The sequence below is a fragment of the Lissotriton vulgaris genome, chromosome 2_1, assembly GCF_964263255.1.
Source record: "Lissotriton vulgaris chromosome 2_1, aLisVul1.2, whole genome shotgun sequence".
NCBI classification, from domain to species: domain Eukaryota; kingdom Metazoa; phylum Chordata; class Amphibia; order Caudata; family Salamandridae; genus Lissotriton; species Lissotriton vulgaris.
The window spans coordinates 344,096,795-344,113,772 of NC_141687.1; the positions used below are offsets into that span (position 1 = coordinate 344,096,795).

The 16,978-nt window shown below is 43.6% G+C and overlaps 1 protein-coding gene across 2 annotated transcripts in view; it reads right to left on the minus strand.

Moving 5' to 3' along the window:
- Positions 1-16,978, minus strand: part of TAOK1 (TAO kinase 1) — a 1,246,355-nt gene that overhangs the window by 506,009 nt on the left and 723,368 nt on the right. For both annotated transcript variants that reach the window (XM_086955104.1, XM_086955103.1), the window contains exon 12: positions 2,931-3,134. In XM_086955104.1, coding sequence (XP_086811230.1) covers positions 2,931-3,134 — 204 coding nt within the window. The remainder of the gene's footprint in view (positions 1-2,930; positions 3,135-16,978) is intronic.

A 16,978-nucleotide genomic window follows, 5' to 3' on the forward strand; every position in this document is an offset into this window, starting at 1 on the left:
AATTAGCGGTACATCTGGGGTATTAAATAGCTAGGCAGGATCTTTTATAGATTCATGATTTATTGATTAACTGTATGTCAATTTATTGTTCAAATGTTAGAATGATTTGGTTTTTGTGTACTTCATAATGAATTTTTGCTTGTTGAACTGAGATACAATATATTGCATTGGATATAATTAGGTGTGTTATTACAATGATATGCCCATCGGTGGGCGAGATTTACAACGCTTAGAATTAAGCCCATCCAGGGCAATATGTGTAAAAAATTGCTGTAATAGGCAATAGTAGGGTTGTATTTTACCTCTACAATCTTAATTGAAGACCGTGACTTTCGATTGTATATACTTTCTTTTTTCACGTTGGAATTGCACTTTCCACTATGGCGGCTAAAACTGCAATTGTATAGTCTTCTTTCTATGTTAATGTTTTACCACACTGTGATTGAAGCAATGCTCTTTAAAAAGAATGGCGGCGCGCTCTATGTTGCGATTGACAAAGGCTAAGCGCCGAAACGCGTCTTGTCTGCGATGGGTTGCTAATATAAAAACGTTGGCACCGATAAACCCGCCCCCCTGTGAGTGCTGTTTCCTTGTTCGTACTGAACGTGGAGGAAGTAGAGATATATATATATATATATATATATATATATATATATATACATACACAGGTGTAGTCAACAAGGCGGACTTATCCGACGAAACGCGGCTGGTCGTTTTGGAATAAACATTCTTTGATCTTCATCCCACGGAGTCGGTGCCCGTTTTGAAACTTTGCAACCAGGATTGGGCAGGGATTATTCATAGGACTATTGATGAGTATCCCCTGGATGAGAAACAACCTTTCCTGTATACCTTTTGGAACGCAATGTCATTTTAACGAAACCAGCATTATGACGGGGTCTTTAGTACACCCGTCTTTTTACCGACATGTTGAATAGGACGCCTGTAATTTTCACCACATATGCGGTGGACTCGGACTATGGCACACATCTAGGAGGGTCAGAGCCAACGCTAGATATGCAAATATGAAGTGCAGTTACTTACTACCCTATCGCAGTTCTTTCTTGTTTCACTTGCATTTAAGATAAAGAAGTGCATGCGCTCTGTCACAGTCAGATAATCTAGATCTGAATGCTGACAAAAACCAAAGGATTAAAACTTGAAAGTTGTGGCTTGCCTCCATAAAAAGATATTTTCTCAGAGCTCACATGGCTGATGGTTTATTGAACTCTCCGTCCTTAAACAAACACAACCACAGACATGCCGGCAACATTCCCCTTCAGCTGAGAATTCCTGTCTAGCAGCAGTGCACACTATACATACACTGTCACACCTTAGTCTCCAATCCGGATCATTTAAAGGTAAAATCAGGTTTTAGGTAGGCTTTGCAGCAGAAACTCAGAACCTGCTGCGTATTGTGCCTGCTGCCAGGTATGTTGTATGCAACTACTGCGGGATGTGACGTGCAAAATTTATCTCAGTGCTGTGCCCTAACGAAAGACATGCTTCTATTTGGTTGTGTGTATGCAAGGATTTGGAACATATGCTCATTCTGAATCACGATTCACGGGGATGCTTTACAGACCAAAGGATGTCTAAGAAGATGAAGCTGTCAATGAATCACCAGCAGTAACTGGAATACTTCAGTTTTCTTGCAGAAAGTATGCACCAGACATACAAAAGTGGACGAGTGGTTGTCACAATCACAGCAAACGTATCAGAACATGCGCAGATTATATTTTTGTAAAGCATACATGAGGCACTGCAACCTCCTGTGGAACAGCCGCGAACGAGATACACATTGCACTGAGCACCAATGAGCGGAGTTTGAAGCCTGGCTGCTCCATATTTGGACAGTTCAATCTCTTACAAAAGTAAGCAAAATGTTATTTTTTAAACATAATGGTTTGAAAGAACTTTATTGGGCATTTTCAATATATGGCGTTAAAATGGTTTTCAGAATTACATAACGCGGTTTAATGGCATTCACACTTACGGAATTTACAAGGGCACTTTATTGCACATTGAGAAAATGATTTTCAGAAAATAAACTGGTGTACTAATGCCAGTTTTGTGAAAAGACCTTTGTTTCAAAAGTCGTCTGCATTTTGGCTTCCATACTGGTGTCATACAACAAGCGCGCACTGTGCGCTGAACATAAGCAAAGCATGACGTGCCTGCAGTAAGATAAACTCAATAAAGAAAACAGTGCTTACAGCCTACACGTACCGTTTAATAACAACCGAAGCAAAAGGGTCAGTCGTTATGGGAGGTTACAGATGAAGACAAGGAGGGACTAACTTTTTACTAAACTATTTACGAATCAGAAGCCAGCATTAAAGAGGGACAATCACAAACCAATGACTAATATGGGTGGAGATTGGGCTGGGCTTATTTTCCATACTCCAGTACAACAAGTCTCGCAGAGCAGCGCATGCGGACTCTAGGTTTGACCTAAAAACTGAGGGAAATCACTTCAAATGCAACAGTGAAGATGGAAAATCCAAAATGATGAAATAAGCCCTTTAAAAAACAGGATATCAACAGCCCTAGTAGTGATCTGAGTTTCTACGTTTATTCTTGAACAGGCTTGAACAAAGGAACAATTGCCAGAGCGAGGCATGATGGACTACGGACCCAATATTTGTTTTTATTATTTTGTCCCATTTCAATCCCCAGAAATGCAATGTGTGAGAAACGTTTCTCAACACACAACTGAACAGCTACTAATCTTCACATGCTGCAGAAACCTGCCATTCGTGCCTCTTGAGCTAAAAAAACAAATCAATTAAATGCAATTTAGGCGTAGGAACTAAAACATAATGGTGAAACGCTGGACTTGTGAAAAGAAAGGCTTTGTTGTGGTCCCATGATAATACACCTAATAGTTGTGCTACTGCTGTGCTTTCAGAAAATCCAACAATACTCACAGGTTTTAAATGGATGACAGAACTGTTTGACATCACTGTGTGGTCCCCTTCCATCAGTTCCAGCTCACTCTTGTCATCAGAGGCATCAGGGAGACTATTTACACTACTGCTTTGGCTGCTGGCACTAATTGACATGCTGGGAATGGACTGGTTACTTCCAACACTGTTGACAGTTCCGGTCCGACCCACACCATGATCAGTATCCTAGAGAAGGGAACAGATAAAAGCTGTTAAACAGTGCAGACTCATGGGTTAAGTTAAATCCATAGAGCTACACTACGTATTATACTAAATAAGCATGGAATTGGCTTTTGCCAGGCTAATCAACAATATTGTGCTTCTACAACTACCAGGAGTCTACAATCCTGCCAATCAAGTGGTCCTCACAAGGACCTTGTAGGGATCCGATCTTCACAATAAATTACTACAGAATCCACACTGGCACACCACAAACCCTGCTCCACTTTTCACTCCAGTCCTGATTCCTACTTCAGCATCCTGATGCATTATGGACTTGGTACCACTAGTTATTTCTGTTGTCACTCATTGCCAAGCTCATATCATGGAGCTGGAGTAATTTGTGTTATTGTGGTTCCAAAGCCCGTAGCAATTAATTGAGTCATAGTTATGTGCATTCTCTCACATCTCCAACCGGCACCCCATTCCTCGTTTTCCGGTTTCCTTAACTGGGCCTTCTGGCTTATTTTGTCTTCTCTCCAAGTCCCAGTGCAGCCTTCCCTCTCGAGTTGGAGCTTGGATACCTAACATCTCTTTAATTGCTTTCACTTGGTTCCCCCTGTTACTGTATTCCTGCAGCTACTAGCACGATCTTCCAAGTAAGCTGAAAGTTCAGAGTTCTCATTATTATGAAACTTTGGAGGAATCCGGACTGACTTGCTGCTTGGCTTTAAAGCCCATTGCTAGCTGCTGTGTGGTTTAAAGATACATTTGTACCGATCCTGCTACTCTATATCCTCTGTTTCCAATTGCTTGATGCTATTACTTCTCTGCTCCCGGTCCTGTTCCTCGAGTATTGCAGAAATCTTTATCCGACATTTCAGGGTAGTTGCTTCTTTTGTAATTATACATTTAGTCCTTTTCATGTTTGTATGCAGAACCCTTGTATTGAATTCCAGTGCACTTTCTTCTGTTGCCCATTCGGATGTAGCTACTTTGTTCTGTCTGTAAACTTCCAGTCCTGTTATTTGCTTTGTAGATTCCTTGCCCTCTATTCCAGTGTTCCCCTTTTCTCTCTGCAATAGACCAACCCTTACTCCTCATATCTGCCTATCTTGCATTCCATGTTTCAAATCTTAGTCATTACCATTACTTCTGCTCAGTGCTTTCCTATGTTCCTCTTATTGTTTATTGCACTTTATTTGAATTGTTGTTCGGGTTCTGATTATACAGGCATTAACCAGTTCCTGTCCAGTAATCAGAACTGAGTTTGGTCCAACCTGCTCTCCTCTGCTGTTTCTGTTCTCTCTTTCTCCCGGTTTTCAGGCACTCCAGTGAATATGCTACACCCTTTGGCACTGCAGACAGCAGAATGTGTGAGATTCCAATCAAGAAGGTCTTTATTTAACCTGTAAGAGCAAGACTTCCCTGTGCTAGCCACTACTCAAAACTGCCACAGGTAAGAACCTCCATGCTTCAGGAATCAACAACAGAACATTCACAGCAAAGATACCAAAGTATGTCTTAAAACACAACATATCCCTACCCTTCAATCCCCCAGTTCACCATTAAAATAACACACATCGGAAATAAATAAAAAGATAAGTTTTAAATAATGTATAAAAAGTTATATATAACATTAAAAAAATTGAATTTAGGAACTCCAGGGGATTCTCCAATGCAATGGTAAGAGAAAAAAACGTTTAAATTGCACCTAACCCTTCAGATTCATAGGGGGTCTCCGCGCTTTCCTTAAATGACCCACAATTACTTCTTCCTTTCCTGTCACATAACTCCTTATGACTCCGACATCACTTTCAGGAAGCCTTCTTTCCACTTCCACAACGCTCTGTGAGGCACTACTTGATCTACGTTCCAACTCCCCATCTCCCGTCAACATAAACCCACTGCAACCACTTTCTTCACCATTCACTTCACACACCACCTTTTTAATTAAGAGCTACTCTGCGCCTGTTCCGCATGTCTCTATTTTTCAGCACCACATGCACCTCCTTGACTTTAAACAACACTCTAAACTACGAGACCGCTCCTCATACGGCTATCCTTAATTTTAACCCCATCGCCAACTTCAATTGTGGGTGGCACTGGAACCTGACGATCAGTGAATGCACACTAAACGTCACATTCCTCCAACCAACTTGGTACCAGTTTGGTTATATGTTTCCAACCTCTCTTAATCACTAACTGAGAAATTAGTGAGACACTATTTACAGTGGTACAATACGTTCATACCATAAGCAGCACTGCGTACCTTAGAGCCAACCTGAACAGCCAATTGGATAGCCCCTTTCACCATATGGTTTGCCCTTTCAGCAATACCATAAGTTTGAGGGTTGTACAAGGCTGTGCGACAATGCTTTATGCCACTGCCACTCAAATATTTATTTCATCAGATGTGAGTTTTGTACCACTATCAGTGATCAGGGTATTGGGAAAGCCCTTCAACCCTGAAAATCTTTTCAAGCACAGATATTGTGTTTTTGTGGAGATTTCACACAAACTTGACTTCCACCCACTTTGAAAATCATCCACCAAAACCATGGTAAATCTCAACTCTTTACTCACCCCAGCTAATGGACCAATTAAGTCCAATCAAACACTATGCCATGCTTCTCCTAGATTCTGAATATTATACCAGACTGTGAAGACAACTTTGAAGTATTTTCTAGCTCTCCTTGCACACCGAGCATATGCAGCAATCCTTAGCCACCCAAAAATAATTTGACTCACAGACTGACAGAAAGGACCCTCATGGGCTAGCTGTATAATTCTCCTCCACAAACTCTCAGCGGAAAGAAATCTATCACCCTCATCCAAACGTTCTTTCCATTCAAAGATAACTTGTCCAAGATTTTGACAAAATGCCTGACCGATGAAACCACAGTACTCTCTATGTACTCTCTCAACAGCAATTCGGCACACTTCTTTCAACAAACCATCTGTTTCCATTTGGTTGGGTACAAAATTTGTGTCTAGACATTAGTATATTTTATTCCTTGGTAAACCTACACCCCAGTCTCAATTTGGCCTTGCCATATACCATTTGGAATTCTTTGCCCATTCTGATCAAATAATTCAGGAAGAAATGTAAATATGTGTTGGCCCTCTAATGCTAAAGAGCTCCGTAAGATGGCTTTCTTCCACTCAGGACAAACATTTTGGTCAAGAAAGCGCCCACAAGAATTTATCAAATATGTAATTCCAATCTAACCATTGGATGGACAGAGGCCTTTGATGAGAAAGAAGTGGCGCAGGGAGTAATAACCACAACTGGTTCCATTGTGACGATCGAGTTGATGTTAAAACTCTTTGCCTATATGATAACGGGGGAAAAAACTAAATCATCACTGTACCACAGATGTCATGAGTAGTTTTTCAGTGTGATCACTGTCAAACAGAGCTTCCCTAGTTCACTCCTCCAGAGCAAAGGATGCACTGATGCCCCCACACACAGAGCATAAGAACCAAAACAGAAAGCAAAACTCTTAACATGCATAGAGAGACCTTTACTTTAACAGTACATTGACTAGTTACTCAAAAGTCTGCTCTTTGTTTTTACAGCCCATTGACAATGCGGAGTCCTTCCTTTATGTTCACAAGTCAACAAATCCACTGTTACACTCTTCCAAAACAAGGAAAATGCTCCCACCCACCAGCCAGAGCATAACCAGCTAAAGCGGACGTAGGAGTTCCACAGTGAGATCCTCATGTGTTTATCAGCACCAGAACACACCTACGTCAGAAACTGGTCAACAACGCAGGCTTTTAGAATGTTATCCGCGCATATACGGAGCAAGCAGTGCCATTCTAATTCCATGTGCACACAACCGCAATCATGGCACTAATTAAGCTCAGGCCTGTTGCACACTCACAATAAAACAAACTTGTCGCCAAGGTACCCGAGGAGCACCTCACGGTGGTTAGGTCCTTAAAATGCTAAGCTCTGCAGTCTCCACTCTTCACTTCTTCCAGCATTAAGAGTGTCTAAATAAAGGCAGATGAGCACACCTCCGCAGGTACAATATCACATGGTAGGCTGAATGGGCTGGCAACTTGTCACCAAAATGTTGGACTGCGTTGTCCAGACAGGGTTTGGTTCCAATCAGAAAGTCTTTATTCAACCAGCCTGAGCGTGACTTCCCTGTGCCAGCACAACACAACTGCCACATGTAGAACCCCCATGCTTCAGGAATCAACAGAACATTCACAGTAAAGATTCCAAAGCATATCTTAATGACATCACTATCCCTTTCATTTTTTCACGTCCTAGCCAAAGCAAGGGTCAGCACAAAAAAAGGTTCCCAACAATCCAGAAACAGATAGGCACATACTGCCTTATGTTGTCCGATTACAGCATGTCATGAAGTTCAATTGGATGGCTTAATTGGACAACACATTCTGTTGAGAGAGCTATTGTTCTTAAATCACTTAAAGTGAGCCGCATGGGTTAACACACCTCAAACCAAGTCTTGCAAACGAACTGAAAGGAAAATGCTACTTACCAGTATGCATCTGTTCTTGGCATGTAGAGCTGCATATTCACACACAGTGCATAGATCGCCATCTGGTGTGGGGCCCGGATGTTTGCACTTTGTTGTTGTCCTGAAAAAGTTTTTGGAAGTCACGAGATAGGGGACTCATCCTTTGGACCATAGTGCGCATGGGCATCGGATCCATTTTCAGATAGGTTTTCTCGCCAGTTAGGGAAATGATGGAGTTTTGTGAGAAACAGAAAAGATGCCCATGTATGCTGTATGTAAATAAGATAATACTGGAAAGGATAAAGGTAGCCGGGGAGGAGGCTGGGCATGTGTGATTATGCAGCTCTACATGCCAAGAACAGATTGTGAGAAAGTGAGTTTCTGTTGCAGTACCCCCTCACTTTTTGCTTGATACCTGATGCACTTTTCCTTGGTGTGCCCTGGTTCCCTGCCAATCAGGGACCCAGGGCCTGTGTTCCTTTCTCAAAAACTGTACTAAAGCCTAAACCCAAATGGCATCTCTAGCCACATGTCAGTCCCTAGTAAATGGTACCCTAGGTACCCAGGGCATTGTGACCAGAGAAGACTCCTAAGGGCTGCAGCACTTATTGTGTCAACCTTAGGGGCCCTGTACCCTGACACAAACATACACTGCCTTTGCAGGCTGGGTGTCCTGGTGCAGAACTAAACAAAGAGTCGACATGACACACATCCCTGTGTGCCCATACCCACAGACCCACTGCCCTGGCATACATCAGCCACCCCCCTAGCTGGGTGCCCTATGCCAGTGGTGTGGGCACAGGTGCATGAGCCCTGTGCCACTACAGTACCCAGGGCCAATCCTGGGCACTATAAGTGCAGTGATGCCATTAAGAGTATATGGTGCTGGGAGGTTGTCATTATGAACTCCACAGCACCATAATGGCTACACTGAAGGCTGGCAAGTTTGATATCAAACTTCTCAGCACATTAAACCCACACTGATGCCAGTGTGTGATTTAATGTAAAATGCACTACAGAGGGCATCTCAGAGATGCCCTCTGAAACCTAACGTACAATCCACGTCTTGTCTGAGAGGCTGCCAAACAGCAGACATGTTGCTGGACCCCTGGGTGGAGAGCTCCCGCTCTCCTGAGCCTGCAACAATGCTCATCCTGGGACTAGGTGCCAAGCCTCCTCCCCCAGGATGGGCAGGGGAAGCTTCAAAGGCATTCCACCGTTGTGAGCTTCTCCAGACCAGCAACTGGCCCCCACCAGTTCTGACCCCCACTCTGGCGGGAAGACTAGCGAGAAACCCTACGTCAGAAAGGGGGTGGGGGTGCCAGCCTGTGCCAACTCCACCCCTCAGGTGGGAGAGGTGAGATGATGCATGACCCCGGGCTCCGGCCATCTTGAAGATGGGGAGCCCTGCCCATTCACAGCTAGGCTCCTGCCCCCTCCCACAGGAGAGGAGCAGGCTAGGGGGTGTACCAACCCCAGGACAGGGACCCATTGGTCCCTGCCCTTGCCCTACCTGTAACGCCCCTAAATTTAGTATTTAGAGGCACCCTGAACCTTCTTCCACAGATCCAGATTCCGAAACAAGAAAGAAGAACAAGGAAGAAAACAAGTTACTTACCTGTAACTTTGGTTCCCCAGTATTGGTAACTTTCATAGATTACCATGCTTTGCATCATTCCCCGTCGTCATCCTGGGAGCCTCTGTAAATAGAAAGTACCATAGCAGTATGAACAAAGGAGAAAGAAAGGCCTAGGTCTCATCTAATTTTGTAGCATATCTACCTCTTTTTGTAAAAGAGACCAATATTTTGCAACAACCAATCAGATTAGCCTCACCCCATAGAACCCTCATGAGAGAGCCTCAGAGCCTCAGATTTTCGCAGCCGTTGTGTATCAGTAACCACTTTTGCTGAAGGCTGAGATTTCCCAGGGCAGGAGGGTGGGCGCATGGGAATCTATGAAAGTTACCAATACTGGGGAACCAAAGTTACAGGTAAGTAACTTGTTTTCTTGCCCCAGTATTGGAACTTTCATAGATTCCCATGCTTTGTATCAGAGTAGCTAGCAGTAAGTCACCAGTGCACATTTTGCTACATGAGTATTACAATATCTCTGTATAACCGTCATCATATGACAATCATATACCTTGTGACAAAATAGCTGAAACATTATGTGATACAAGATGTGCAATCATAGGAAGGAGGGATAGAAGGGAAAGCTCTTCTCTCATTGGAAAAGATTCCTCAGGACTGCTTGTCCTACTGCCGCTTCGCTCCTTATGAAAAATTCCAGGCATTAATGCTTTGTGAATGTATGGGCACTGCTCCATGTAGCTGCCCTACAAATGTCTTTTATAGGGACTCCAGCGAAGAGAGCTGCCGAAGATGAAACTGATCTTGTGGAGTGAGCTCGTACAGGTCTCTCCAGCGGCTTTCCTGCCGCTTGGTGGCAATAATGAATTGCACTTGAAATTCAGCGTGTGATTCCTTGTTTTGAGAGAGTAAGACCTTTTCGAGGTGCACTAAAAGCCACAAAAAGTTGAGATGATTTCTTCAAATCCTTTGTGCTTTCAAGATAAAATTTGAGACTTCTCTGGACATCTAAAGAATGTAGAGACCTTCCAGCAGGGGATGTTGGTCGAGGGAAGAATGACTTTAGAACCGCTGGGTCGTTCAAATGGAAATCCGAAGGGACCTTTGGACTAAATTTTGGATTGGTCCTTAAAAACACTGTGTCCTTTTTCAACTGTAGAAAAGGTTCTAAAATGGATAGAGTTTGCAATTCTCCTACCCTCCTAGCTGAAGTGAGGGCTTAAAGGAGAGCTAATTTCCAAGACAAAAATTTCAAGTCCACCCTGTGTATAGGCTCGAACAGAGGTCTCATGAGATGAGCCAGAACCAGATTGAGATTCCAAGCTGGTGGTGGTGGCCGCACTGGAGGAAAAACCCTGAAAAGACCTTTCAGGAACTGTTTGATAATTCTAGCAGACCAGAGAGAAGGACCAGAAGCTGTTCTTCTGAATCTTGAAATAGCTGCCAGATGTACTTTGATGGAAGAATAAGAAAAAGCCTGATTTACCCAGTGATAGAATGTAAGGCAGTATTTGATGAGGAGCTGACGAGAATGGATGGATGTGTTCACGATGACACCACAAGCAGAACCACTTCCATTTAGCACAATAGGTTTTGTTTGTACTTGGTGCACGAGTTAATATCTCCCAACATTCCTGAGGGATATCTAAGCTGTGGAACTCTCTGTGCTCAGGAGCCAGACCATCAAATGGAGAGAACTAGGATCTGGATGTACCACCTGTCCCTGGGACATTTTTAATAGAGATGGAATGGGACATAGGTGAAATGGATGGACCTGAGAAAGCAGGAGAAGTTGTGTGAATCAGAATTGGTGAGGCCACGCTGGTGCTATTAAGATCATCCTGCAAGGTTCCATCTTTATTTTCCTGAGAAGCCGTGGGATTAGGGGATTTGGAGGAAAGGTGTAAACAAATGCGCCTAACCAAGACATCGAAAGAGCATTCCCCAGCGACACTCGATGGTTATCCCTGCTTGCACAGAGTCGACATTGCCTGTTTTCTGGAGTTGCAAACAGGTCTATTGTTGGCATTCCCCAGCGTTGAAACACTTCCTCCACAATGTCTTGATCGAATTCCCACTCGTGACCGGCCGATTTCAGACGAGTCAAGGTACTGCTGTTGTGTTGAGTGCCTGGTAGATGTCCAGCTGAAAGAACGACATTGTGGCGAATTGCCCATTACCATATTACCTGGGCTTCTATCGAGAGCAGATGAGACCTCGTACCTCCCTGCTTGGTTATGTAACGCATGGCAGTTGTGTTGTCCGTCCTGACTTGCGTGGTTGCGTCTTGAACTTTCGGCCTGAAAGCCTGCAAGGCTATGCGAATCGCTATGAGATCTAAAAGACTGACATGAAGAAAACGCTCTTCTGCGTCCCAGTGACTGCTCACTTGGAGGTCCTGTAAGACAGCGCCCCTCCCTTCCATAAAGGTGTCTGTGGTTAAAATCAGAGGGGATTGAGCCATTCTGAAAGAGAGACCTCTCGAGATGTCCTCCTTGATAGCCCACCAGCCTGCTGCTCTTCTCATGAGAGGAGTGGCCTTTATCTTGGCGCTCTCGCATGTTCAGCTGTTCTTGCAAGGGGCGCATTCGCAGTCTGAAATGCGGAACTAATGGTATGCAAGATGAGATCGATCCTAGAAAAGACTTGTATAGACGAACTGACAGGGATCGTCTCTTTTGTAAATGGTTGACAGAGAACATTAGCTTTTTCTGTCTTTCTTCCGAAGGAAAAAACCTTGCAGCTTCTTGTATCCAGAATGGAGCCCAGGAACTTGACCCTACTGGATGGAATAAAGAGTGATTTTTCCTTGTTGAGATGCAGACCCAGGTGATTGAAAAGTTGGATGTAACTTTCGACTCCCCTTCTGGATGTTTGAGAAGACGGAGCTTTTATCACCCAATCGTCTAGGTAAGGGAAAACTTTCAGCGATTGTTTCCTTAGGAATGCTGCTACCGGGGCCAACACCCTTGTGAATATCCGAGGAGCAAATCTGAGCCTGAACAGCAGTACTTTGAACTGAAAGTGGCTCTTGGTTACTGTGAAGCATAAATATTTTGTGTGAGCTGGGTGGATTGGAACATGGAAATATGCGTCCTGGAGATCCAGAGTCGCCATTTAATCCCCTGGATTTAGAAGACATAAGACGTCTTGAAGAGAGACCATTTGAAAAGAGAGTTTTATGAGACAGGTGTTGAGCTTCCTCAGATCAAAGATTGGGCGTCACTTCTCTTCCGTCTTGTGGATGAGGAAAAACTTGGAATAGAACCCTCTTCCTCTTTGAGAAAGTGGCACTGGTTCTATCGTTCCCTTGGTGAGCAGTTGACAAACTTCGAGACGGAGAAGATGCAGGTGTTTTGATTCTGTGGCGCGAGGAGCTCCGAGAGGTGGAAGGTTTTGGAGTTCTAGTGTATGGCCAAATTGAACGATATTCAGGACCCACCGATCTGTTATGAACTGCCAACAATCGAGAAAATGTGTAATCCTGCCCCCCAATCGGTGTTACAAGGGGTGAAGGACCAGTAGGCAGAGCCAGGAAGCCGCTATTGGCGTTTAGAAGTATCTCTCCCTTGACGTCCTTGTTCCACCTCTTGAAGAATGGCAAGAGAAAGACACCGATTGATTTTGACTTTGAGAGTACTGAGGCTTGAATGATTGAGAGGATTGTGAATAGGAGGACTAGCGATGTTGATAACCTCCCCTATACTTCGAGAAACCTTCTCCTCTTTCACCCCGGAAAAGTACTTTTCGATATTGAAGTGCGCTGAAAGATCTTGCTGTCTCGGTATCTTTTTTAATGTCTTGTAAAGCATAATCTATATGCTTGCAAAACAGCATAGCTCCTTAAATTATCTATCTCAGCTGACATTACTCCTGTAATAATCTGTAAGAACCATTTCAAAGTATTCGCCTATGCAGACGATGTCGCTATTACGACCACAGATATAAGAAGGGCACTTCCAAAAATAATTTGTTTAGCCGAAGAATTTGGAGCACTTTCCGGCTACAAATTAAACATAAGCAAAACTCAATTGATTCACTCTGAATGGGGACGACCTAATGAAATAGCTTTTGTTCCAGAAGCCCAATATCTTGGGATAACTATATCCTCTAGGATTGAGGATATTATACGTCTGAATGTTGAGCTCGTCTTAAAATCTTCAAATAAGGTTCTAGAAAGGTTAAATAATCTACACTTCTCTCTTTATGGCCGTGTCAATATTATCAAAATGCTAATCTTTCCAAAGTTTTTATATTTATTTCGAACAATACCTCTTATTTTCTTCTTTTTATTTTACCAAAATAGATAGAATGGTATCTAGGTTCCTCTGGTGCTATCACCGTTCCAGGCGCGCCTTAAAATGGTGTACTTTGCCAAGAATAAAAGCCGGTTGGGGAGTCCCTAATTTCCGGTTGTATTATTGGCTTATCTTTTTAAGACATTTGGGTATATTACTTTTTAGGGATGTCATCACTGAAGAATCAGTATATCCGTCAGTCTACAAATTACTGCTAGGTGAAGAAGTAACCCAATATTTAGTAAAAATCATAGAACCCAGTTATTATTAAAAAACGAAATTTAAAATTGTAATAGCGGCATTTGCCGTCTGGCGGCAAATAAAGAAAAAAATAGTATGTTTAAATTAAATCCATTATTATTCTCCTGTTCAAAACAATCATATGTTACCAGCAGTTTTCCATGACCTAACTATTAAAAGATGGTGGTATTCTGGAATTTACGTACTAGGAGACTTATACCAAGACACTCAATTTGCCTTATTCTCTGATCTCCAAACTAGATATGGTTTATCCAAAAATGACTTTTTTAAATACCTTCAGATACGGAGCTTTTTAGAACCTAAAGGCCTTATAGATCATAGCTGTATGAGTGAAAATTCTATTCTAGAAATTAGCAGTAAAGTAAAAAAAATAGGCTTGTTACTGCTATTAATCAAATTGAAGATGATCTTTTGCTAGTAGAGAGCAAACGGCGAAGGAAACTCTAACTCGAGAATGTTGATATAGGAAGATCGATCGAATTATCAATTAAGATTCTTTTTAATGGCTCACTTCAAAGTCAACACTATATGTCAATCTTTGACCTTTATTATTCCCCTATTAAAATAGCGAAATGGAAAGCAGGCAATAGAGATAGATGTAACCGATGTGATGAGATTGGTGCCGATTCTATTCACATGTTTTTCAAATGTATGAAACTTTCCCGTTTTATTGATGACATAGAATCTTTTATAAATAATAGTTTAGGGATTGTTGTAAATTTAACTCCTGAATTAGCTATTTTAGGCATTCAAACGGACCACATCGGAATTAGATTTACAGCTGTAGAAGCCTTTTTGTTTATTTGCATGTCAGTCTTTCGTTTTTGTATTACCTCTCGGTGGATTGATATTGAGCCCCCAGTCTTTCATCAATGGCAACTTAAATTGCTCTCTATATATCAATTAGAAATGGCAATGTATAAACTTAAAGGGACTAAAAAAGGAAACAAGGACAAAAAATATGGGATCCGATATCTAAATGGATTTAATATGACTTGTTTATTTTATGTGATGTCATTTGCTCTCTAGGAAGTATTATATATCATGTGATTTTTTTGTTACTGTGATCTTTCTTTCTATTTTTCTTTCTGGGACTCTGTTATGTATCTTGCTCATTGTTCGGCGGATTGTTGAAATAAAAACTAAATAAAGAAAAAAAAGAAGAAAAAAGAAAGCATATCTCCATCGAAGGGCAGATCCAGAATTTTATTTTGCACCTCTGGGCAAAACCGGGTACATCTCAGCCAACCTTGACGCCTCAGGACCGCTGAACCTGCCAAGGCACGAAAAGCCGTTGTAGCAATGTCCATTGAACAATCTATCCTCTCAGATGAAGATCGTTCACCTTTTTCCAGAATCCCTTTTTCCAGAATCTTTCTCACTTCCGCTTTGGCACTCACTGGAAGCAGATCAATGAAAGGAGAGAGATCGCACCACATTTGGCGATCATGTCATCCCAAAATTGCTAGTGCGTTCGAGGCCCTAACAAGGAGGCTAGACATAGAGGAAAACCTCTTGCATACCGCCTGCCCTCTCTGTCTGGGAGTGGTCAGGTTTGCTTTTCTTAGGGCCACCTGAGAAATAACGGAGTCTGGTCTAGGTTGACCGATAAGACAGGCCATACTGTCCTCCAGTGCCTTATATTTTATCTCCAGTCACGGTAGAAGCAGAGTTACAGTAGCTGGAGACTGCATCACCTTCTTGCCTTCATTCCAAACATGCTCCACTATGGGAATGGAACAAATGGATTTCTTGAAAGGTTCTTTAAAATCATAGAGAAAACAGTCTGATTGTACCACAGGAACAGAAAGGCCAAATCTTTTATATGCTCTTTCCATAAGATTATAAGATTATGGAAGCCTCTTATGTCCGCTGGAGGCGAATGCACAAGATCCGGGGATGGGGAAGCCGGATCTGGGATAATATAATCGTCCCATTCTGCATCAGGATTTTGTATATGTTCCTCATTCTGGTCCTCATCAGATGAATCATCATCATCATCATCTGGCACTCTAACTACATTATGCCCTTCTGTCACAGGTTGTTCTCCCTGCCTTTGAGATGTTGATGCCACTGAAGTTTTTTTTTTTTTAATATATCCGTCGACGATGTCGTTGACAGTTGTTGTAGACTATGTAGACATCGTTGTCTACACTGCCATCACCGTAGACAGTGTCGTCTACACTGCCATCACCGTAGACAGTGTCGTCTACACTGCCATCACCGTAGACAGTGTCGTCTACACTGCCATCACCGTAGACAGTGTCGTCCACACTGCCGTCGACGCTGTTGACACTGCCACCGTCGACACTGCCACCGTCATCGACGCTGTCGTCGACACTGCCACCGTCGTCGACACTGCCACGTCGTCGACGCTGCCGTCGTCGACACTGCCACGTCGTCGACGCTGCCCTCGTCGTCGACACTGCCCTCGTCGTCGACACTGCCCTCGTCGTCGACACTGCCCTCGTCGTCGACACTGCCCTCGTCGTCGACACTGCCCTCGTCGTCGACACTGCATCATCGTCGACACTGCGCCATCGTCGACACTGCGCCATCGTCGACACTGCGCCATCGTCGACACTGCGCCATCGTCGACACTGCGCCATCGTCTACACTGCGCCATCGTCGACACTGCGCCATCGTCGACACTGCGCCATCGTCGACACTGCGCCATCGTCTACACTGCGCCATCGTCTACACTGCGCCATCGTCGACACTGCGCCATCGTCGACACTGCCATCGTCGACACTGCCATCGTCGACACTGCCATCGTCGACACTGCCATCGTCGACACTGCCATCGTCGACACTGCCATCGTCGACACTGCCATCGTCGACACTGCCATCGTCGACACTGCCATCGACGCGGACGTCAATGGTGCCGCAGTCGACAGCGCCATCCTACGCGACGGTGTCGAGGAAGAGAGAAGGTTTCAGCTAGACTTCCTCACACCAGTTTCTCCTGTTAAGTCCCTTCATCTCCTTTACACCTCGGTGAGGAGATTCAGGTGGACTGCGCCTGTCAGACCCCCGGGAGGTCTTTTTAGAGGCTTTTTGAGGAATTTCCTATGTAAGTCCCATCCTCTCCTTCACACCTCAGTGCGAAGATTTAGTTGGACTGCGCCTGTCAGACCGATTGGAGCTCTTTTGAAGGCGTTTTGAGTGATCTGCGCACCAGAAACCGGGTGAGATCGTATTCATTCTCACATCTTCACGA